General features: G+C 36.2%; 2 protein-coding genes across 3 annotated transcripts; both read right to left on the reverse strand.

The window, feature by feature from the left end:
• Window positions 1-1,418: 1,418 nt before the first annotated feature.
• LOC133291278 (uncharacterized) lies at window positions 1,419-4,037 on the reverse strand. 2 transcript variants are annotated; one of them, XM_061489511.1, is made up of 2 exons: window positions 3,736-4,037; window positions 1,419-3,489 (listed from the first exon to the last, which is right to left on the reverse strand). In XM_061489511.1, exon 2 carries the CDS (start codon window positions 3,391-3,393, stop codon window positions 1,729-1,731), a length of 1,665 nt encoding a protein of 554 aa, XP_061345495.1. In that variant the 5' UTR covers window positions 3,394-3,489; window positions 3,736-4,037; the 3' UTR covers window positions 1,419-1,728. The 2 variants fall into 2 exon arrangements, with proteins under 2 accessions (XP_061345495.1, XP_061345496.1); XM_061489512.1 differs by having other exon boundaries at window positions 1,419-3,171; window positions 3,262-4,037.
• Window positions 4,038-10,341: 6,304 nt separating this feature from the next.
• Window positions 10,342-23,210, reverse strand: LOC133291296 (UPF0613 protein PB24D3.06c). Its single transcript, XM_061489536.1, has 9 exons — window positions 22,677-23,210; window positions 21,790-21,866; window positions 20,130-20,235; window positions 18,853-18,945; window positions 18,666-18,731; window positions 18,124-18,269; window positions 16,716-16,824; window positions 10,774-10,838; window positions 10,342-10,661 (listed from the first exon to the last, which is right to left on the reverse strand). Exons 1-9 carry the CDS (start codon window positions 22,908-22,910, stop codon window positions 10,514-10,516), a joined length of 1,044 nt encoding a protein of 347 aa, XP_061345520.1. The 5' UTR covers window positions 22,911-23,210; the 3' UTR covers window positions 10,342-10,513.
• Window positions 23,211-23,775: the final 565 nt, after the last annotated feature.

Consider the following 23,775-nt stretch of genomic DNA (forward strand, 5'->3'; position numbering starts at 1 on the left):
ACAGTATAAATAAATATATTAAATATTTTACAAATATTTAATATATTGGTGATAGTTAGGTAAATTGAACTGCATCAATTTAAATATTTAAAAAGTGATTTCATATTTGCTACAAGAATAATCTTTTGAAAAATGTTATTGAATATAAAATATTTGAAAAAGTTAGATCGGCGAATAGACAAAAATATTGATTCCTAACAGAAGTATGTATGGCAAATATTAGTTGGAGAAGGAAACTTTTAGGTGAATTACTTTTTCTTAGATTTTTTTTTTATCTATGTATTTAATATGATCCAAAATATTTTTGGGCAATAGATAGAAAATTAGTATTTGGACCACTAGGGTTAGCCTAGTGGTGTGGGGTGTGTGTTAGGAGTGTGTGTAGTGTAGGGTGTTGTGTTCAATTCCTTGTAACTTCCAAAAAAAAAAAAAAATTAGTATTTGGTAGAGACATCTCGAATATAGGTTCAACCATGCTTGAGCCGAATTAAACTGGATCGAATAAAAAAATAGAAATTCCTTTGGTATATTTTGTTTTTGTGGAGGAATCGACGCTCTTAATAATTAATAATTAGTATTAGATTATGTGTTTGATTTAATAAAAGTGATTGTATATTTCAAGTGAGTGGAACATACAAATATATATTAAATATTACATACAAATATATTATATATTAAATAATAATCATACCCAAAAAAAAAAAAAAAATAGAAGGGCATAGGATAAACCTTCATATTTCATAAGCTGAAAACATAATTTCCAATGATATAAAAAAATTTGCTTGACGGAGTTCAATCCCAACTCAACTAGATTATCAATGTCTTTTTTCTTCTTTTTTCATTTATTATGTGTGGCTAACTTTTGATAAATAACTTTTTGCTCCCTTTCCCCGTAAGAGATGGGTGAATCTTTGTTGTAACTGGAAAGTTGTAACTATCTTGTGAGCAAATTTAAATATGCATTGATTATTGAGATTGGGAAGGATGAAACTTTAAATGAAACTACTAAAAGTTGGTCCATACTTGCATGTTTGCCTCTTAAGCAAACACAAAAATAAAATAAAATAAAATAAATGGAGAAGGAATAGTGCCAGAAACAGAAAGAAGATGGATTGTACATAGGTAATTGGAAAAGTTATTGAAGCAAAGCTATCAATATGGTGGATGAAAATTGGGTAATCCATGTCAAGCTAGCCATAGAAAAAGCCAAAAAGAAAATGGAGTGGTTGTCAAAGTTGTTAGATATATTGCTTTGGTATTTAGAACTTTGTTAGTTGTTCGGTGCCATCGTTAATTATAGCTGTCCACTCCCAACAAGAAAGGCACAAAAGTTATCCATTCAATGTCAGTAACTAACCACAAGCCAATATAGAAGAGTGCAAGTCATTGCATTAATGCTTAAAGACATGCAAACCAAAAATAGCCTTTGAACTATGATATTGATTACAATAGTAAAATGTGTTTTGAGGAGTTAAAATCCTCTGCTAATCTACGAGTGGAACAATCTCATGTATACATAACTCACGCAAACAAAAATATATAAGCAAGAAAGAATGCCAAACTTGTCCAAATATGGTGGATGCTACCCCAATAGTCTTCAACCAAGCACCTTTGCAGGAGAAGTATAATGTGTGCATTATTCTATAGGTTATGCCTACACTTCCCTCAAATGCTACCTTGTAGGCAAAGTGTAAGTTCTGACCATGTCTTCTAACTGAAGCTGCTTGGCTATCTTGCACATAAGGCATTGAGAAGAACATGAGCTAACATGAGGTCCACGTAATATTGATGCCCAATTTGGCCATCTCGCCACTTCATCTTTGCTGGAGCCCTTCCATAGTGAACTCCATCATTACATCGGTTATCAAAATGCCATGGAAATGTCATATCAAAGTTATCAATCACACCAGATACAACACCTGCTTTCTTCAATTTCTCCAAGAACACACCATTGAATACCTCCATCTTGTTAGGATTAAATGCTAGTGATCTTGCATATCCACCAGTTGCTACTGTAGTTCGGTAAAAAACTCTTGGCCATGCCAACCCCCTTTGCTTCACAGTCTTCATAACATCTGCCCAGAAGGATGCTGCATAGTCTGCTCCAACAGAAAATGCTCTTACAGTACGCCAATGGACACCGTCATGCAAGCCGGAGTTCATGATTACAGTGTCTGGGATTGTTTCTTCCGAGAAGTATTTCTTCAACAAACTTTGAAACCCTTCATCTCTCAGAGAATCCAACCCCAGATAGTTTTGTGTTTCATTCCAATGCCCATTGAAGATGCTTGTGATCCTAACTGTTTGAGATGGGTCTTTTGGGTTGGAAAAATTCATGTCAAATCGTCTGGGGACAGAATGTATTTCAGGCAAATCTAAAATAAAATTGAGCATATTCCGTATTGTGTCAACATGATTTGAATCACCCCAGAAGAAAATCCATCGATTGCTCAAGCAATTCCAAGCAGACTCAGCTGAATACATCTTGAATGAGCAGTGAGTTGAGTACACCCAACCATTACTCTCCAGAATTCCCAATGAACCATCACACCAAGGAGCTTTGCAAGGAAAATCCGGTGCTAGGCATCGATACCTACCATCATTACCTATGGGGCAGTCATCGTTCTTGCCATGCCTTGTCCACCTTCCACACCACACATCCCTCCCAAAATCAGAAGCTTTGCAAGTCTGCAGTTCTGGCATTTGAACACTGCTTTTGTAGAATCTGATTGCAATATTACGCAGCATTCTATCATAAGAAAATCTCCATGGGGTGAATTTCAGTCCTTCAAAGTGTCTATAAAGCAGGATTATAGTGAGATTGTAAACCCCATCAAAATCAGGATGAACTTGCAAAGAAATCGAGTAAGTCCCATTATTGAAATCTTTCACCAAAGGTCGAGATTTCCATGATTCCCCTGAAAGATCAGTCTCAAAGTAATCCCCACCCAAACAGTGAGGCTTCCCTGAATCATCCAATGCTTGAAAACCAAATTCATGTACATCTCCAGCTGATAGCTCTATCACTTTACCACCATCTAACCCAGGAATTGCAATCTCCACAGTCTTAGAATCTTTACAAGGTTCTCCTCCCCGAGCTGACCATCGAGCTATAAGATTTGAAGTCAAGTTGGGCTCTAATTCACTTGAAATCCAACTTGAATAATGCCCCTGAACAAGTGAACTTTTTGGGTTTTTGCCAGGATTCTGGGTTTTATTGGTTTGGTTATGATCCAAACTAAGAGGAATATATGGAGAGACAAAAGTTAAATTTTTATGGGAAAGAGTCAAATTAGGAGAATGAGCCCTTAGAGCAAGATAATCTTGGCGATACCTCAAAACTTCAATGTAGTTCTTAACAGTGCACCCATCAATGCTCCAAACTAGGACCATTCCAACCAAAACCAAAGCAGTGAGCAAACCAACACGCCAATGAAGTATTGGAATCGACCACTGGCCCCATTGATTCGCCGGCGGCGAAATCACTTCCTTCTCCGGCATCAGAAAATTCCAAAAAAAGGCCACCACCGCGGAACAGCAACCAACAAATCCAAACCAAACCCACCACCCAACACTACAAAAGTTGTTATTTTTGACGACAACACTCCAAAAAGAGTCTCTTGAAAGCACAAATATCGATTTTCTCGAGGCAAAACAAAAAAGAGAAAGAGAGAGAGAAAAAAAATACAATACTTTAATGGAAGAAAGGGAAAAACAAATGGTGTGGATACTCACAAGGTGCTTAAAATTTCAGTGTATTGAGAGTTATAATTCAAGGTTGAAGAAGCAGGAAGCTAGAGTTGCAGAGCCACCATGCAGAGAAAAGATAAGGTCTTTCACATTGTACTCAAGGAGAGTAACTTTCAGCAGATTTGAGAAAATCAAGTCCAATAACTGTTATCAACAACAATGTTTTCTCTAAACTTTAATTTGCTTTTAGCTGTGGACTTTTCCTTTTCCCTTTTTTTGTAATCAAAGTTGTCTTTTGCTTTATTATTCTTTTATATTGAAACTCCTTCAACTCCAAGCACTGTTGTGCTGTGTGGAAGTTGGATTCAACATAAATTCGTTTTGGAACGCGTTTTACCTGCTGCTTTCGTTATCTACTCAGTCCTTTTTGAATAATATGTCGATAAGAATTTCACGAATTAGATTATGGCTTTATCTTTTTCTCTAGCCATTTCAGATAATGTTATCTTTAACCATTTCAAAATTAAGTTGTTTTAGGTTAGGGGAATTAAGGATGTGTGTTTTAAAAATCTATCTGTAGCTGGTTATATGATGGCTTTACCTTTTTCTAGCTACTCATGTTATCTCTAACACTTTAAAATTAAGTTTTTTTTTTTTAGGGAAATTAACGATGAGTGTTTTAAAATTCTATCTGTACATCGCTATCACAACATTTTTTATTAATTTTATCAAATTTCCATAATTTTAAGATCGTTGGAAATAATTTTATCTTAAATTAATGGAAAAATGATAAATTCTTAAATTATCATATAAAATTATATTGTATAGTTATCCATATCCTCATCATTAATCTAGCGATTATCATTAAAATTTTAATTTTAAAATTCAAAACTATCTATTTAAGATGGGAATGAAGGAATTTTTTTTATATATATTACGGGAGTACCTAAATGAGAAAATTTTCTTTCTATTTTAACTCATATTTTTCTTTAATTTTTTTTAAATTAATAAAAATTTCTCCTTTTTGACATGGATGTACCTAGAGTGGGAATACCCAAGGTTTTCTTGAGAACGAATGTTCTCATGTCACATCAGATGAGAGGATATCAAACCAATCAAATTTAAATTTTTTATTATTTTTTTCTTTTTATATTAATATATTTTACCAACACTTTTTTATTTATATTTGAATGGTCGGATCCTTTAATACTATGACATTTATTCCCATTATGATAAATGATAATGTATGTGTGTAAAAAAATGTTATGTTACAAAAGCATACATCCATATTACATAAATAAAAATTTTGACATTAAAAAAAAATTCCTTTTTGATTTGTTTAGTTTTTAAGGTAGAAGACGTAACATGTTAATAAGCTAGTATTAAATTAATAAAGAGATGGCGATATTAATTTTATAAAAAACAAACGTAAAGAATCTTATGCAATTACTTGAATATATAAACCTGTATTTAAATTATTAAACTTTTTTTTTGTAGTTTGTAAAAATTATATTTATACAGGCACAATGATAAATCTTTATAGATATTCAATAATAACAAAGAAAATGTGTGAGCTTTTGCAAGAAGAATTCTATGATTAGACTTGTTTTTCGGGAAAAAAAATACAATCTGGTACTAAAGATTTAAATTTAAGATTTTTAGTGATAACAAAATTTAAAAATCGAGTCAACATTGAATATGAATTTAAAAGAGTAAATGATGTAATACGAAAATAAATACTGTTTAATAAATTATTAGATATATTTGTTCATTAAACTTATTTAAGTGAAGTGCCATATATTTAATGTTTTCAACTCTCTCTTTTAATCTTATTTTCATTTCTAGTATACATTGCACAATCATTAAATAGTTTAGATAAATAAAAACTGAATAAAAATCATAGAGTAATTAATTACTTGGTTGACCATAATTTAATGTTTATCAGGCTTGTAATTATGTTATGCGAAAATTGAATCCTTTTATTTTAATTTAACATGATAAGGGATGATCTTAATTGTTTATAGATAAATTAATACTTATCTTTTTATAAGGTAAGATATTCATGTTATCAATTTTTTCTACTATCACTCTAATCATTATTGGATTAGAGAGGAAAAATTGAATGAAAAGAGAAAAAAAAAATCACTTTTGAATTTAATAATAATTAGAGTGATAATAGAAAAAATTGATAGTATAATATCCTACCTCTCTTTTTATTACTACTTTTCCTAATATATTTTCTCTCTTATTTTTCATTATCGTTAATGAATAGTCAAAATCATTTCACATAACCTCAGCATATTAAATCACACATAATGAGAGAATATATCATGGATTTCAATATGATACTTCTCAACTTTAAAAAGAATATCTTAAAATTACAAAAGTCTTTTGTTTTAGATAATTAAATTGATAAATTTATAAAATTATAATAAGAGTGTGTGTATTTAAATTTTGTAATATAAATATAGAAAAAATATATTCTCATATTGTTGGAGTGTATTTTTCTCTCCTACATATACATTAATTTTTTAATTTTTTTTTTTATAAATGAGTGAATCCCATGTAATTATGCTTATAGTATGAGAAAAAATATCTTCTATTATAAGAAATTAATAAATCCCATAAATGTATAGTAAGATGTGCATATTCGCATTTCGCAATACATTATTCTATGGGGATTAATTTTATGATTTTAGATGAGAATATTTTTTCATGTTACACACATAATATATGAGTGGAGTCCACAAAAAATAAAAAAATAAAAAAATCAAGATAAGTCCCACCTTTTAATTATGAGTGTAACATGAAAAAAATTTCTTATGTAAAATAAGAAAAATATTTCTTTTACGGGACGTTTGATAGATGAGAAATTTTTTTTATTCGGGAATCTGAATTTTTAAAAATATGATTTTTACATTTAGTTTACAATAATATCTGAAAATTAAAAATTTAAAAAAATTTATTTTTTAAGAATTTTCAAAAACCCCGCATACCAAACCGACCTTAATATTTTATACTTTTTTCCATTTGTACATTTTTGCGATAGGTCCTTTTTAAAAAATTATAAAATTACAAAATTAATTAATACGTTAATTTGATGCTTATTTTATGTTTATATGGTACAATAGTGATATGATTAGATGTCGACGAAAGTAGGGAATCCTAGGCCGGTAGGTTATTTATAGAGTAGGATGTTCCAAGTAAAATAGAAACTCCATTTAACTATAATTTAAATTATTATGAATTTAATTTGAACATATTATATATCAAAAATTATATTTATTAAGCGTTGATTTTGAAATAATCCAATTATTTAAAGTAATTGTAAATATAACCGTCCCATAGTCTTATATGTATTACCATACAATTGATTAAATTCCTTATTTAATATATTATAAATCTCATTAAATAATGTATAGTTAACAATTTTGATTATTTCTTAAGACATTATTTAATTACACTTAAATGTTTTACATATAGCAAATTTGAACTTAATGATTATTCAGGTAGCTAATACCATTAAAATAAGGACTGATGTGACGATAGTGCCCTGCACATTTGGGGGATTCGAGAGGAAGCGTTGTTGAATCACCGTGCCGTCCGCAATGTACCGCACCGACACACGTGAACTGTTAACGATTGGAACTGAGGAAGCAGAGAGGTGGGGTTGATGGGGGCATTTATGTCATTCGGAACATTCATGAAACGGTGAAACATACTGTATGGGAATGTGGACCACGTGGGATGTCCCACCCAAACCACAAATGTTTGTTTGCAGTCACCACACAGCAATAATGTAGTTTTCCAAAAAAGAAGAAGCAATAATGTATCACTTATATTCATATTCAGCCAGAACATCACAGAGAGAGACTTGTGTGGTGGTGGCTGATTGAGAATTCAGAGGGATCTTCCGGAATAACATTATAATATAATCCTATGATTTTATTTTTATTTTTATTTTTTGGGTAAAACTTCTATTAAATTTGATGCACAATTTAATGACTGAAAAAGTTAGTTAGTGGCATCCTTTTATTGCAGGGGAAGGCTTTCCTTGTAGGCCTCACCAAACTATAGTTAAACAGCTCAAGAAGGATTGTTTGAGACAAATCTATGGAAAGTTAGCTTAGGCACATGTAAAGTTATTTTTCTAAGTAACAGAAAAAAATTGCAAAATCTAAATTTTGAAAAAAAAAAAATGGTTTCGATTTTCTACATCTGAAGCAATGGATAGGTGAATTGAGTTTATGACTGAAATAGATAGACAAAGTACAAAGTAATCAATTAAATTTCCCTCGAATGATTAACTAAGTGACACCAAGATTCAGAACATTGCTTCTGGTGAATGCTATGCATGTGCTATCATATCCATGTTCACGTGAATGAGATGTATTTTATTCAATACGACAAACTTAAGTCATTTAGCACTACAACAGTGTAACAGCGTATTGGAACTTAGCCACTACAAAACTGTATCAGGTTATTCAGTCTTAATTTTGGAATAGTGTTTTCTTGTAGAATTTTTTAACATAAATAAATACGCCTCTGTATTATTTATCCTTCATATCCAATTTTTTAACATAAATAAATGAATATGTGTATTATTTACCCTTCATATTCAGTACGCTCTTATGTGAAATACCGCTCATAACACAACTCACGAACTCACCCGATCTCAGCTTTTTGCAATAGACGCGGGTTAGTAGTGCTGTTATTTTTTTTTTCCTAAAAAAACCCAAAGATATATGGAGAAACTTTGGCGCTGAGATTGATACACCAATTCAGTAACAGCATAACACATGATACAGAAAATAACTTAATTAAATGTAATAATATTGTGAGATAATAATATAAACTTAATAATTTTATATATTTTTAACACGTTTCCTCGTAAGAGAGTTTATTTTTTTTATTAGAATTTTTTAGCATAAGTAGATAAATCTGTGTATTATTCATCCTTTATATCCAGTGCGCTTTTGTGCGAGGAGACATTTTAGAGAATTATATAAATCATTGATGGACCTCTTCACTTAATAGCTTAAACTTTTTAGATAGTCTCGATATTCCGGATTTGATCCTCACCGCCTCTTATTTTCTTTGTATAATTTATTAACATAAGTAAACTCTGATACATCATCCATATTTCAAATCCAATGAACTATCTTACGAAGAAGTATGTTAGAAAATAATATAAACTACTAAAAAATCTTCTTATACTAATTTAAACTTTTAAATTGAATTAATTTTTTTACAAATATATTTAAATTCAAATAGAATTTGAAGGATTAAGAGTATTATCTCAAACGCTTGTAAGAAGTGTTTGGTAGAGGAGAAAAAAAATTTTAGTCGAGAATCTTAATTTTTAAAAATATGATTTTTACATTTAATTTATAATAATATTCGTAAATTTAAAATTTTAAAAAATTTAATTTCTTAGAATTCTTGAAAAATTCCGTGTACCAAACGAAGATTTCTTTATATAGGGCCTAGTATATGGCACTCCTGACTCTGGTCACAGCTGGCAAAGTGATGGTGGCTATGGGAACTAGAGGAGATAAGAACAGTAGACAATCACGATTGTCTTGACGTGTCATATCGAATATTTTTGGACATCTCAGTACTTTCAGATATTTTGACACGTTTTAATATTTATAATAATTAAAATTTTATTATATATATATATATATATATTAAAAAATTAATTTATATTTTATCAAACTGATATAATAAATATAAAAAATAAATATCAAATAAATCTTATTAAAATGTATAACAAAATTTCATTTTAAGAATATAATAATAAATATTTACATCTTGTATTTTTTTATAAAATTAATAAATATTATAAATTTAATTTTTTTTTAAATTATTGAATATTAAATATAATATATATTACATAAATTAAAAATATATTTTGATATCAAAATATATTTTTAAAATTAAAATATTGTGTCGTCCATATCCACCTGACCCGGTAAAACATAACATGCACGCATCTCTTTAAAGCCAAACGACGAAAAATAAGGTTAATTTTTAAGTTAATAGACGGCTTCTTAGATACTTTAGCCTGCTGCTCAGTAGTTACCAACTCCACCAACCAACCACCAACCAACACAAATCATTTTGGACCTAGAGTTCATTACAGGAATCCAGGAGAATTAAAATGAACAAAGAGAAGGAAGCATAGGTGTAGTGTACATGACTGCGATATGGGTCTCCAATATGTGGAGGAAAACAAAAAAAAATGAAACAAATACTGTTGTAAAATTGCCTGAGGGAGTATCACGTACAAGAAAAACGTGGACTACTACTCATGTTTTTGAAGAAAAAATATACGTTTGTGCATTGGTTGCTTCCCTACCATGATCACAAGAAGGAATTAATTAATTCTGATGCCGATCTTGCAGTAGGGAAATTATTTATGCAGGAAAACTAGCAACCAAATAAGCGGCTTAAATTCCATTACATGTCTATATCACAAAATCTTATAGCAAATCCTGACAACCCTATCGGTCGACAGAGGTAACATTCACAACTTACAAGGCATAAAAAGCACCTTACGTGGATAAAATGTAGCAAAATTTCCTTGGGTAAGAATTAATTAATTTAAAAACAAACTATTTTTCTTAAGACAATATATATTAACATCTATTATATTAACAAAAAATAAGGCTGCAAATAACAACCCCGACAGATTAAACACCCCCACCCCCCATAAAAAAAACAGATATATGGGAGAAAAATGAAAGATTAACAAGATTAAAGGAACCAAAACTACAATAACAACGAAAGACGGTAGTCAAAATTGACAAAGACACCCACGTTAATTCCATGGATCGTCCCAGCCCTTGGGTCCCTCTCTTTTTAAGAAGTCAATAATAGCATGGACAGCTTCTTCGACTCTGTTAGAGAGGGAGTGGTTTCCATATTCGATCTCTACTTTCTCTGCACCTCCCATCGCTCTGCATAATCTGCATGTTTTCAAAATGTACCCCACCATATGAACAGTAATCATATATCTTACTCCTATCAAATTGCAGTTATTGCATAACCAAAAATTTGGCATCAGAAAGGGGATTTTACCGCTCAACCAGTGCTTTCTTATCAACATAATCTGGCACATATTCATCTGCCATAGAAAATATAACCTGCCAAAAAACCAAGGCAAACCAAGATGATAAACTTCCTTATAGATTTTCTTTTTCCTTTCCAAAATAAAAAGGTAGCTCTCAGATCTCCTGTCTTTGTCATTATAATTATATTAGAATAAAGGCAACCCCAATACAAAAAGGCTCCCAAGCTTTGCGAGGGTACACGTGAGGGAATATTGAATGCAACCTTACCCTTGCATTTTGCAAAAAGGCTGTTTTCGATATTTGAACCCATGATTTTCTGGTCACAAAGAAGCAACCTTATCACTTGCTCTGGGTAATATGATCCCACTTCGAGGGTGGGTAACCTCCTTTGAAAAACAGTAAATGAAGAAGAAAATAACTTGTTGATTGCTTGATTGATAATGAGAAGCCAACCGGCTTATATACATAAAAGGAAATGCAAGAATGCAGACTAACAAACGGTGCCTCAGCACTTACAGCTAACAGAATGCACAACAGAATGGAAATCACGTTCCCTCTTCTAACAGCTCCCTAAAATTACGCAACCAACACATCATGTGCAGCATACTGTCAAGCTAACCCAGATGATAATCACTCATCCATTTGGGCTGGCTCTTGTGTCGTTTGGCCCATCTGGCCTTGGGTGTAATCTGTGAGTCCAGCTGATACTCTTCTTCTGGGCCCATTGTATCCTCAGGTTGTGGGTCCGTATCATCCCTTTCCCCATCAGAATCCACATTGTCCTCAAAGTGGAAGGAAGGATAAGTGGCTTGGAATTCAGTCAGCAACTCCCAAGTAGCATCTTCGGGATATAAACCTTTCCATTGAACTAATACCTTGGTTTGGGAAGCATCTGGCCCTTCTTGAGTATTCAGAATTGCCAAAGGTTGGATCAGTGGTTGGTGATCTAGTGCATCCGACGGCAACTGTAAAGGTTGATCCGGATTGGGTGTATCAGCAGCAAAGAAGGGTTTCAACAAGGATGAATGAAACACAGGATGTATTTTGGAGTCAGCAGGAAGCTCCAATTCGAAGGCTACCGGATTGATACAGCGCTTAATCTGATAAGGTCCATAGAAACGTTTGGCTAATTTCCTTGGATGAGAACCAGTTACAGAAGTCTGACGGTAGGGCCGTAGGCGAACCATTACCCAATCTCCTTCATGGAAGTCATATTGACGGCGGTGCTGATCCGCGGACAGTTTCATGGCTGCCTGAGTTTTTAATAAACGCTGCCTTAGACGATGTAAAAGTGCCTCTCTCGCGCCTAGCTCGAAATCAACGGCATCAATGGAGCTACTGCCAAGGATATACGTGGGAATGTTTGGAGGTTCTCTTCCATAAACAACCTGGAAGGGTGTCGTGCCTGTGGATGAGTGGGTGGTGGTGTTATAGCACCATTCGGCCCAATGAAGGAACTTTCCCCATAAACGTTCATGAACAAAGGACCGGAGGTACTGCTGCAGTGTTCTATTTACCACTTCAGTTTGGCCATCACTCTGTGGGTGGTAAGCGGTGGACATTCGAAGCTTAGTACCGTTGAGTTTAAATAGCTCCTGCCAAAAACGACTGAGAAAGATAGGGTCTCGGTCGGAGATCATGCTCTTTGGCATACCGTGCAGGCTACAGACCATCTGAACAAATAACTCAGCAACTTTAGAAGCAGTAAAGTGAGTAGGTAGTTTCCCAAAATGGGCTGCCTTGGAGAAGCGGTCTACAACCACAAGAATTACGGTATAATTTTGGAAGGAAGGCAGCCCTGTTATGAAGTCCAGAGAGATGTCCTCCCACACCTGAGTTGGCGGTTCAATTGGTTGCAAGAGACCAATCGGAGCTTGATGTGAGGATTTCATCTGTTGACAAATCAAACAGCATTTAACAAAGGCTGCCACATCATGTTTCATGCCTTTCCAATAGAAATTCTCGCGAAGCCTGCCAAGCGTCTTACTGATACCAACATGCCCAGCTAATGGGGAAGCATGGAATTCAAGTAAGAGGGTTTGTTTGAGGGGCGAGGCTGCTGGAATAAAAATCTTGTCCTTGAAAAGAAGCACCCCTTGCACCGCGCGCATAAAAGGATGCGAAGAAGGGTCTTTTTCCAATTCTTGTAAAAGCTTTTGCACCTCAAGGTCAATGTTATATGTCCCTTTAAGCTTGGAAATAAACTCAAATTGCGGAACAGAGAGCACCATCAAAGTTGCAGTTGAATGCTCTACGCGGGATAATGCGTCAGCCACTTGGTTTGAGGCACCAGGTTTATATGCTATAGTGTAGTCGTACCCAAGGAGCTTTGACAAATAATACTGCTGCTCCGGGGTCTGAATGACCTGAGTCATGAGCTCGCGAAGACTTCGCTGATCCGTGTGAATTGTGAAGCGTCGGCCAAGCAGATAGGGACGCCATTTGCGGACAGCCTCCGTGATGGCATGTAACTCCCGTACATAGGTAGAGGCTTGAAGTAGGCGACCAGAAAATTTCTTGCTGAAGAAGCACACAGGGTGTCCTCTTTGTAACAGTACGGCTCCCATACCTAAGCCAGAAGCATCGGTTTCTAACACAAATTCTGAATCGAAATCAGGAAGGTGTAGGACCGGGGCCTGAGTCGTTACACTTTTCAGCTGCTCGAAAGCCATTCGTGTCTTTTCGGACCATTCGAAGGCATCACGCTTCAACATGTCCGTCAAAGGTGCCGCGATTGCAGAGTAACCTCGAACGAATTTTCTGTAAAAACCAGTCAAACCCAAAAAACCTCTTAGTTGTTTAAGAGTCGTTGGCAGAGGCCATTCCACCATGGCTCTAATTTTTTCCGGATCCGGTCCCACGCCACCCTTGGATATGATATGACCCAAATAATTAATAGACTCCTGTGCAAACGAACACTTGGTTCCTTTCAGCAGAAATTTATTCTGCAACAGACACTCAAAAGTTTGCCAGAGATGACTCATATGCTCGGCCTCAGTTTTGCTGTAAACTAAAATATCATCAAAAAAACAATAATAAATTGACGAAGATAGGGTTGAAACAACCTATTCATAGTTGCCTGGAACGTCGCCGGAGCATTGCACAACCCAAACGGCATCACCAAAAATTCGTAGTGTCCGTCGTGAGTTCGGAAAGCTGTTTTGGACACGTCGTTGGGATGCATGCGTATCTGGTGGTATCCAGAACGCAGATCGAGCTTGGAAAAACACTGAGCTCCATGTAATTCGTCGAGAAGCTCGTCGATGGTTGGGATCGGGAAGCGATCTTTCCGTGTGATGGAATTTAGTGCCCGATAGTCTACGCAAAAACGCCATGAGCCGTCTTTTTTGCGGACTAACAGAACAGGAGAAGAAAAAGAACTCGTGCTGCCTTGAATCAACCCGGTAGCGAGCATCTCTTGAACCTGCTTCCCGATCTCGCGCTTCTGGAAAAAAGGATACCTATACGGTCGAACATTAACCGTTGCTGAGACATCGGTCAGTGGGATCCTGTGATCCACGTCGCGCGGCGGTGGGAGCTCGCCCAGGTTTGCAAACAGTGGTTTAAATTCGTCCAGCAAGGCAGGGAGCCATGGAGGTGCGGATGGGGTAGTTGTCGGTGGAGTGGAGCTAGGGTACACTTCCAATTGAAAAAGTTCCACAATAGAGTGTGTGGACGACATCCTTCGCAGCTGGGCCAGGGAGATTTCTTGAAGCCCATCCGAAGAGGCCCCAGTTAATTTAACAATTTCCCCATTCTTCACAAACTTCATGGTGAGGTCCCTATAGTCGGTTAGGATGGGTCCCAAGGTTTTTAACCACTGGACCCCAAGGACCAGGTCCGTTCCACTAATAGGCAATACTAGTAGATCCACGTTAAATTGGTGCGGCCCAAAGTGTAGTGGTACGGTCTTACAGAGTAGAGAGCATTCCAACTCATCCCCATTTCCAACTACTACTGGAAACCCTTGGGTCTCTTGTGTAGGCAAGCCCAAAAATTTAGCAATCCTATCTTGTATGAAATTGTGGGTACTCCCACTATCCACCAAGATGGAGAGCTCAGTTTTACCGATTCGGCCCTTTACCCGCAAGGTCCGAGGAGCACTTTGGCCCACTAAGGCATTAAAGCTGATTTGGCCCACTAGGGTTTCTTGCTCATCCGTGTCGTCATCTGGTTGGACCGTCGGCTGTAGGGAAAGACTTAAGTCAGCAGGTACATAATCCTCTTCAAATGCTGGGTCAGCAATCAGCATCATGAACAATCTCTTGCACTTATGCCCTGGGCGATATTTCTCATCACAGTTGTAGCAGAGCCCCTTTTCACGTCTGGCGGCCGCTTCTTCCGGGGATAATCGTTTCATCATGGGTCGTCCCTTCAGTGCCGGATCTGCCTTGGTGTTTGGAACCGACAGAGACGGAGGAGATCGGAAAGTAGGAACACCGGAGGAACCGGTTTGGGAGTTTTTTTTGTGTCATTAACCTTCTCTTCTTGGAGACGAGCGAGCCCGATGGCTTGTGTGAGGGAAGTAGGCTGCAGAGCTTGTACTTCACGGCGGATGTCTGCTCGAAGACCTGAAACAAAACAGCTCAAAAGAAAAGGGGGTGGGAGACCCACGATTCGGTTAGCTAGCGTTTCAAATTGCGTCTGGTAGTCACGAACTGTGGTGGCTTGATAGAGTTTGAACAGCGCTCCCCTGGGATCTTCATACTGGGAAGGGGCAAAACGGAGGTCTAAGGCTTGAAGGAACTGAGCCCAACTATTGAGCTGGCCATTGGAATGCATCCATTGAAACCATCCTAAGGCCTCTCCCTCCATATAGAAAGAAGCTATTCGCAAACGTTGATCTTCTGGTGTACGGTGAAACTCGAAAAACTGAGATATTTTGAAGGACCAACCTAAAGGATCTGAGCCGTCGAATCTTGGCACATCCAGTTTCATGGTAGTACGGATTCCAGGTCCTGTGTTGGCGTGTTCTGGGATCATGTGAGGAGAACCCAAAGGAAGGGGTCTACTTTCCAAAGCTGCCATTCGGTGTGCCATGTTCTGAATATCTGTTTGTAATGTGAGATGAGCGTCAAGCAGACGGGAGAGTGTGATCTCCATGTTTTCATTAGAAGAAGTCGGTCCGGCCATGGAATGATAGGACCTCTCAATGAAAGCACCAGATAATATGATCCCACTTCGAGGGTGGGTAACCTCCTTTGAAAAACAGTAAATGAAGAAGAAAATAACTTGTTGATTGCTTGATTGATAATGAGAAGCCAACCGGCTTATATACATAAAAGGAAATGCAAGAATGCAGACTAACAAACGGTGCCTCAGCACTTACAGCTAACAGAATGCACAACAGAATGGAAATCACGTTCCCTCTTCTAACAGCTCCCTAAAATTACGCAACCAACACATCATGTGCAGCATACTGTCAAGCTAACCCAGATGATAATCACTCATCCATTTGGGCTGGCTCTTGTGTCGTTTGGCCCATCTGGCCTTGGGTGTAATCTGAGTCCAGCTGATACTCTTCTTCTGGGCCCATTGTATCCTCAGGTTGTGGGTCCGTATCACTGGGGCTCGCTCTCATTTCACCATGAAGGCATCCCTTACACTATTGCTCAGCACCATTCAGACCAATAATGAGAGTTACCATTAATGATCTGATGGTGAAATTTTTTTTGGTACATTGGGAATCACTAGCATGATATAAACTTGTAACCTCTACCCAGCTCCCCAACTACCTAAGCAAACCCTAGAAAGCATTTAGCTTCAATTTGTCAATTGACATTTCAAAAGAAAATTGTCGTATACCTTCTACAAAGAGGAAAAAGAAGAAAGAAAACTTCTGCTCCTAAGACTAGCATATTGTAGCAAAATAACTTTAGCCAAGCCCAAAGGCTATATAGGAATAGACTAAAGAGAACAACGAATTATGATGCATAGATATATGCTCACCTGGCAATGCGTGTTAGACATGTGCCCAAGTCTCATCCTCAATTGATCATCACTCAGGTCAGAACTGAACAAGTCATCATCGCCATTATATGAGCACAGGGAATGATACCTGCAAAAGTAGTTGCTTTAAGGAAGGGAGCAATAGTATGAGACAACAAAGACCTTTTCTGCAGTATATAATCGATGTCAATTTTAGCAAACAGTGAATATTTCTCATGCATCAACATGTCGCACATATGGTATTAGTCCACTAAGGAGAGAAATTTGAGGAAGAAAGAAGAGGAAAAAAAGGGAGTAAATAATGTCTTTGAAAACAGAGATTACTTAATACTAATAGGGGACAAGTTGTCTACCTGACATCTGATATAGTTTAGTTCAAAAACAATACTTAACACTTGAAACCTTGCACAGATATTCAGCATAGCAGTATGGCACTGACTTATTTGGAAGCCTGTCATTAACTGCAGTTAGCAGTAGAGGAATCTCGGTGTCATGAGTAAAACTTGTGGCTTTTGCAATTGGCAAGCAAGCCAGAAGGATCCATGGGTTTACCAACATCATTCTTTTAAAGGATCAACTCACATAAGTAAATTACGCTCGACTATCATATAATTCATAGTGTCCTAAATAAAGAAAAAGAATCATACTTACAAAATAGTAGGCATTTAAAAATTGAAATTGCTTATACTCATGAGTAATTCTTACTCACGCATGGTCTACCATAGGCATTCAAATCATTATTTAACATTTGCAAGGTTGTGGGGGCCATTTTAAAAATGTCTTTACATATGTGAAATAATGATTTGAGTGCCTATGAGATAATGTGATAGAGCGTGCCCAACTAAGAATTTCTCTATACTAATGTTGAGATATATAGTCCCACATTGGCTGTATGTGCAACTAATGTGGCCTTTATAAGGCCTTGGGCACTCCCACCCTTTGAGCTAGCTTTTGGGGTGGTGACCTCAAGGTTCTTTACATGGTATCAGAGCCTCGCCGTCCCCCGCTTTCTCTTGTGGCATTTCTTAGCACAGGTAGGCTGGGCCTGTTGCATTGTCCACTCTTCAAGCCCAATGGACTCTCGTGTGAGGGGGCGTGTTGAGATATATAGTCCCACATTGGTTGTATGTCTTGGGATACACCACCCCAAAAGCTAGCTCAAGGGGTGGGAGAGCCCAAGGCCTTATAAACTCCACATTAGTTGCACATACAACCAATGTGGGACTATATATCTCAACAACAAACAACCATTTTCGACTTATAATTGGAGAGCAAAAGAAGATTCTTACAATTGAATAACATTCATTAGTTTCCAAGCAATGTAGTAATCGTATAGCTGACCCTATTTATTGATATCCAGGCTTATCTCAGTATTTGTGTTGCTCCTACAATATTTATATACACTCACCTATAGGCAGTTATTGGGGCAGCAGGATCTGCTTCCCTTGGCATTAACTCTGAACCTCGGCCTTCACTTATCATTTTTGCAGCCAAGTCAATCATAGAAGCTGTCTGAGGGAGTGTAGCTTGATATTCCCTATCACTGACAGGAGCCTGAACAATTAAATAGACATAACAACTAAGCTTTCAGTTAGAGAACAGATGCAATAGCATGAAATTATATATTGACATTGACCAGACAGAACATCCATAATATAATGGTTTGGGAAGACAGTTCCATTCAGTCAGATTGTAGGCTCAAAATACTGTCACTCACTTCAAAGTATCCGCATCCATGTTATGGATAGAAACTCAAATCAGGTGAATTAGGCCAGTCTCATACAAAAACTGGAGTGTTTTAGAAGATTAAGACCCCAATTGTAAAAGGCTGTTCATCTTCTACGTGCATAATTACAATGCATTAAGATAGGGCCACCATTGTACAGACGACATGCAGGTGAAAGAATTTTTTTAAATGAAGTTCAGAATTGATCTACTATCAACAAATACCTGAAAGATGGCAGCACGAACAGCCCGGGAGCAAGCAAAATTTGTGCGCATGTAATGCACAATATCCTAGATAAATAAAATTTCCAAAAGGAAGAAAAGTTTATTTAACTTTCTCAACAAATGTTAGTAGCAAGAGGAGAAATGGAAGTAAAGTATGGTTCAGGATTTAAATCAAATAACATATAACCTGACAGCCAGTACTATGCCCAAGTAATGCCACACCTTCAGAATCTTCTTTGTTAATTAAATAATTAATCAGCTGATCCAGATCCTTAGCATCCTTCAACATGAATTCAACAAGCAATCACAAACTTTAGCATCAAGATAATAAACCTCATCAATCAGATGGAAAGACTAACATTGCACTTTTCAGTTAAACCTGAGAATCAAAATAGAATTTTGTTTTAACACATTAAAACTTGAGCATATAGGTCTTGAATGACCACAATATTGAGGTAATATATTCTAAATATGTGCTGCATGAGGTATTGGTCACTAATTTAATGGTCTTTCTCTTACTCTCAGGATGCTTACTTTACCATATTTAACAAAACATCTTGATTCAGAATATATGTTGGTTGAGGTGATGCTGATGGTCACTAATTTGACAGTAGGATAAATTACTTAAAAAAATTGGATGAAAAAGTCAAAGATGTTGTCTTTTACTGTTTAGGTTTATGATAAGAACCTTGGGATGCACCACCCCAAAAGCTAGCTCAAAGGGTGGGAGTGCCCAAGGCCTTATAAACCCCACATTAGTTGCCCATACAACCAATGTGGGACTCTAAGTCCCATACCTTGCAAATGGGTCCCTAACATTCCACCACGCTCCGCAGTCCCGGCGCCCAAGCGGGCTGGCTTTGCGCTAGTCTTTTACTAGCCCCGGGCAAACACTGCAATGCTGGCGTTACCACCCGCGCCGCTCGATTGCAACCCAGAGACACAGTGGAAGGCTCTGATACCATTTGATAAGAACCTTGGGAAGCACCACCCCAAAAGCTAGCTCAAAGGGTGGGAGTGCCCAAGGCCTTATAAACCCCACATTAGTTGCCCATACAACCAATGTGGGACTCCAAGTCCCATACCTTGCAAATGGGTCCCTAACAGTTTACTAAACAAAGTGTTCTCTACCACAAGAAACCTGAGGTAAGCGCCAAGACCAACAATTGCTTTATACTGCAATGCTATGCCTTTGCAAACACTAAGTACACTATATTAAAGAGAAAGGCATTTCAATGCACACTACAAATTAAAATAATACCTTCACCTGAATGTTAGCGACATTATATGTGGCGGGTTACTCTTAATATTTTCATGAAAAGTTAGATAAAGTAAAACCAGAATTTTGAGCTCATAATAAGTAAAATTAATAAACATATATCCATTCACTAGAATATATAGTAGCACTTTACAGCGACAGGCAATAGCAACAGCTACACCAACAATTAAAATTTAATTGTTTACTTGTTGCAAGCTGGAGGTGCCATATCCACTATAAGAAGATGACATGAGAAATTGAACTAGTGACCAATTCTCACGGTCCAAAGCAATTGCCAGAGGTTCCAAGTATCTACAAGAAGATGAAGAAAACAGATGTCACTATGTCAGACAGAAACTCTTCTTAGGTTCACATCCAGATGCAGATCTTTTTTCTTAAAGAAGAAAAAAATCTGTGCAGGAACAAGTATAGATATTATATTATTAAATAAACTAATAATAATACCAACTTCTAGCACATTATCTTAAAATAAAAAATGAAAATCATACATCAATTTTTATTTTATTTTCAAAAAAAGTTGTACCCACCTAGAGGAATAGGGCTTGGTTGTTGTTATTTAAAATTATGTTGTCCTTGCAAAAGTTAAAACAATAAATTTGGGAATTTACCAAGAATTATATTTATCTAAAGTGTTGCACTTTCTTCTTTCAAAGACATAGATTTATAAATATTGAAAAAATACTTAATCTTTTTTTCTTTTTAATATAGAAAGTACAAGGTGCTAATAGTAATAGTATAAAAAATATCACAGTTAACAGATTTCCAAAGAAACAATACAATTAACTTCTCAGTAGCTATTCATATTGCTATTTTTGAAGTTACTACAGTGAATTGAAACTAACTTAGAAGTGGCAAAAGGGTAATAATGCATAAGATGTTCTCCAAGCACTATTTTTGCATATCTTAAAACCAGCATTTTATTTTATTCAACTAATTTATCTCTTATCTTTAACTCAATCATGCCCATCACCAAATACTTAGAAACCCTAGATAGGATTTTAAGCTAAGAAAGCCAAAGCAATCATTATACTGTTACAAATACATTACATTTTATCTTTTAACCCAAAGAATTGAAGAATTTGGGTTTTAAAGCCACTGAACACGAGAAGAACAGACCATTCTGCTTCCATAGGAAAGCAAACTGAAGTTGAGAATGAAACAGAGATTAGCAGATAGAATTTGAGATCCGTTGGAACTTGGAAGCAGGCCGCAAACATTTAGACCAACATAAATAAGAATATTTTTCTAAATGATTACACTCACAAGCTCAGTACATCCCATGACACCGCTCATGCACCAAATGTATTGGAGTGGCTTTATATTTCTTCTAATATTTGCGATCATAATATTTCTTTATTAATTATATATGGAAAAAGTGTTTATTCCGTCACAGGAGATAAAATCATCTTATGTAATGCTGATGTCGTTTAGGGGGAAAAATACAGGGCATTTTGGTAATTTTGCTTCTCCCTTGCAACATGAAATTTTCCAAAATGCCCTGCATTTTTTTCCCAAACCCTAAGACGCCGTCGTGTTAGGGTTGATGGAGATAATTTTTTCTCTTTTGAGAGGAGAAACACTAAACCAATTATATATTCATGGGCTTGAAAATTTTGAAAAGGGTTTTCTTAATATTTTTTTACTAAGAATTCGTAGGCTGGAAAAATTCACACTTGTTGCTGTTCACATCTATGGCATATAGTTATAACTTTGGATCTAAGATCATATTTGAAAAAAGAAATGATAAGGCATATAGTGAGAAGGTCTAAGCTCATTCTCAACCGGAGAAACTCTAGAAGATGAAAAGCATATTGCTTGGAAGAAAATCTGCAATATCAAACTTACGAAGTAGCAAGAAAACCATCGGTTAATCCACCAATAAAAATGACTTGTCGTTTAAAATCACCAGTCTTGAATGCAACCTGCAAATAGAATGATTTATCACAAGGCAGTCTACGAAAACACAAAAGGAAGAAAAAAAGAAAAGAAAAGGGATTTTAAAAGTGAAGAGACAATAGAGAAAAGGTAGTGACTGATACAGAGTGATAGCAACTCAGGCATGAGTTTGACAAAGGAATAATGTAATCCTAAACCATAAAATGCAATCTCCATAACATTCAGAAGAATTCTAAAATTTCAAGACAAGAATAATTTATTGAAATTAGGATTTACGTGGTACAAAAGAAAGAATATAGCAACATTAATTATTTTTCTCTACAAGAAAGCCCTGCCTCAGCTTTCAGGAGTCAGGACTCTAACGCAGTACAACACAATGGCCACCCCTAAATGTAAGGTGAAACAGAGTTGTGAGGGAACATTACCCAGATTAGGCACTGAAAATTTTACAATATTGTTAAGAGATTATTTCATACTGAAAGTGACTGATATTAATTTTGTTACACATGTTCGAATACAAACGTTGCTTTTAAATCGGGTTCATCAGCTGAACTAGTTGGCATAAAGGTGACGGTGAATCGGTGATGTTGAACATAGAATACAAACGGGTGGCAGAGTAGCAGGCAGGCAAGTTAAACAACATCACGTAACTTTGACACTATAACCAGAAACCACAACCTATATAAAACGAATGATACTTTGAAAATTCAGAGATCTCGGAGGTTGAAGACAATGCAGGCACAATATCAGCGAATATAATATGGTTCGAAATTAGAATAATCCACAATAAAATCGGATCAGAAACGAGAATTAAAAAAAGAAACAAGGTAACGGACCTGAATAGGATTGGGACCGTACTTGAAGAGAACCCCTCGGAACTGATTTTTGCGGATGACGGGGCCAGTCATGTCAGGGGAGGCGGCGATGGCGGAGTTACTGGACATTTTCAAACTGGAGGACCTACCGCCTCGAACGAATCCGGAGAACCAGGAAGAGGACGAAGATGACAAGGTTGGAGAAGAAGGAGAAGAAGAAGAAGAAGAAGAAGCAAGAGAATGATTCATTGCCATAACAGCGGGTCTAGATTATAGCCATAGTGATAGTACTGCACAGAATGTAGGGCTACGATGTGGCGCAAAGATCAATGTATCCTTTCAAGGAATATCCTGCCACACAGGAAAGCAGGTTACCGGTTACCGGTTATCACTTAGAATAGGTAACGTACTGTCGTATTAGCTTTAGCAGCCTCGGCGTTAGCGATGAATGGGGTGCCATCAGAACTTTCACCGGCTCATGACGTTTCCGTGGGCGTGTCATCACCGCGTGATTCTGCCGCGCGTGGAACCATATCTAGCGGAATATGCTCAATATTGTTTCGCGGTGGGTGAACTGTCTTCAGGACTCAGGAGAATATTAATAAAATTAAAATTTCAATAATGAGAAGGCCCAACTTTTAATGGGCTTGGGCTTTGTTGGGTTGATACTTGGTATGGAGAGATTTCTCTTTAAGAATCAACGAGCCTGGAGAATGTGGGCTGTTGCGTCCAAAATGTGGAATTCTAATTTTTTTAAGCCCATGTTTTTAACTGAGCACCGTTGCACAAGAACCTACTAGACCTCAAAAAAGTCCACCAACAAGTTCATGTGGCCTGGCAGCCTGGCTTCAAGGTGCTTGAATCTATTATAAATGATTATGCATTATGTTATAATTTGTAAAAGTACATATGAGCCAACTAGCTGGTTAATTTAGGTTTAAATTTTAAAATCTCTCGTACATTATTAACAGGTGATTTATAATCTTACCGTTAACTTTTTATACGAACTTTATAAAGTAAAAAAATTTCTTTTACTGTAAACTTTATTCAAGTTTGTGATTTAATGAAAACATTAAATATATTTGAGCTAATTTTAATTTTTTTTAAATATTATTATTAC

The sequence above is a fragment of the Gastrolobium bilobum genome, unplaced genomic scaffold, assembly GCF_033153095.1.
Source record: "Gastrolobium bilobum isolate Gb01-03AN ecotype WA unplaced genomic scaffold, APGP_CSIRO_Gbil_v1 utg7904, whole genome shotgun sequence".
Classification (NCBI taxonomy): Eukaryota; Viridiplantae; Streptophyta; class Magnoliopsida; order Fabales; family Fabaceae; genus Gastrolobium; species Gastrolobium bilobum.

Coding starts and splice junctions, on each gene's coding strand:
- LOC133291278 (XM_061489512.1), bottom strand. CDS start 3,501: ATGCCGGAGAAGGAAGTGATTTCGCCGCCGGCGAATCAATGGGGCCAG. Junction 3,172..3,261: donor CCCATAAAAATTTAACTTTT/GTCTCTCCATAT, acceptor TCACTTGTTCAG/GGGCATTATTCAAGTTGGAT.
- LOC133291296 (XM_061489536.1), bottom strand. CDS start 22,910: ATGGCAATGAATCATTCTCTTGCTTCTTCTTCTTCTTCTTCTTCTCCT. Junction 21,867..22,676: donor ACGGTCCCAATCCTATTCAG/GTCCGTTACCTT, acceptor TTCTATTTGCAG/GTTGCATTCAAGACTGGTGA. Junction 18,732..18,852: donor GGCATAGTACTGGCTGTCAG/GTTATATGTTAT, acceptor TTATTTATCTAG/GATATTGTGCATTACATGCG.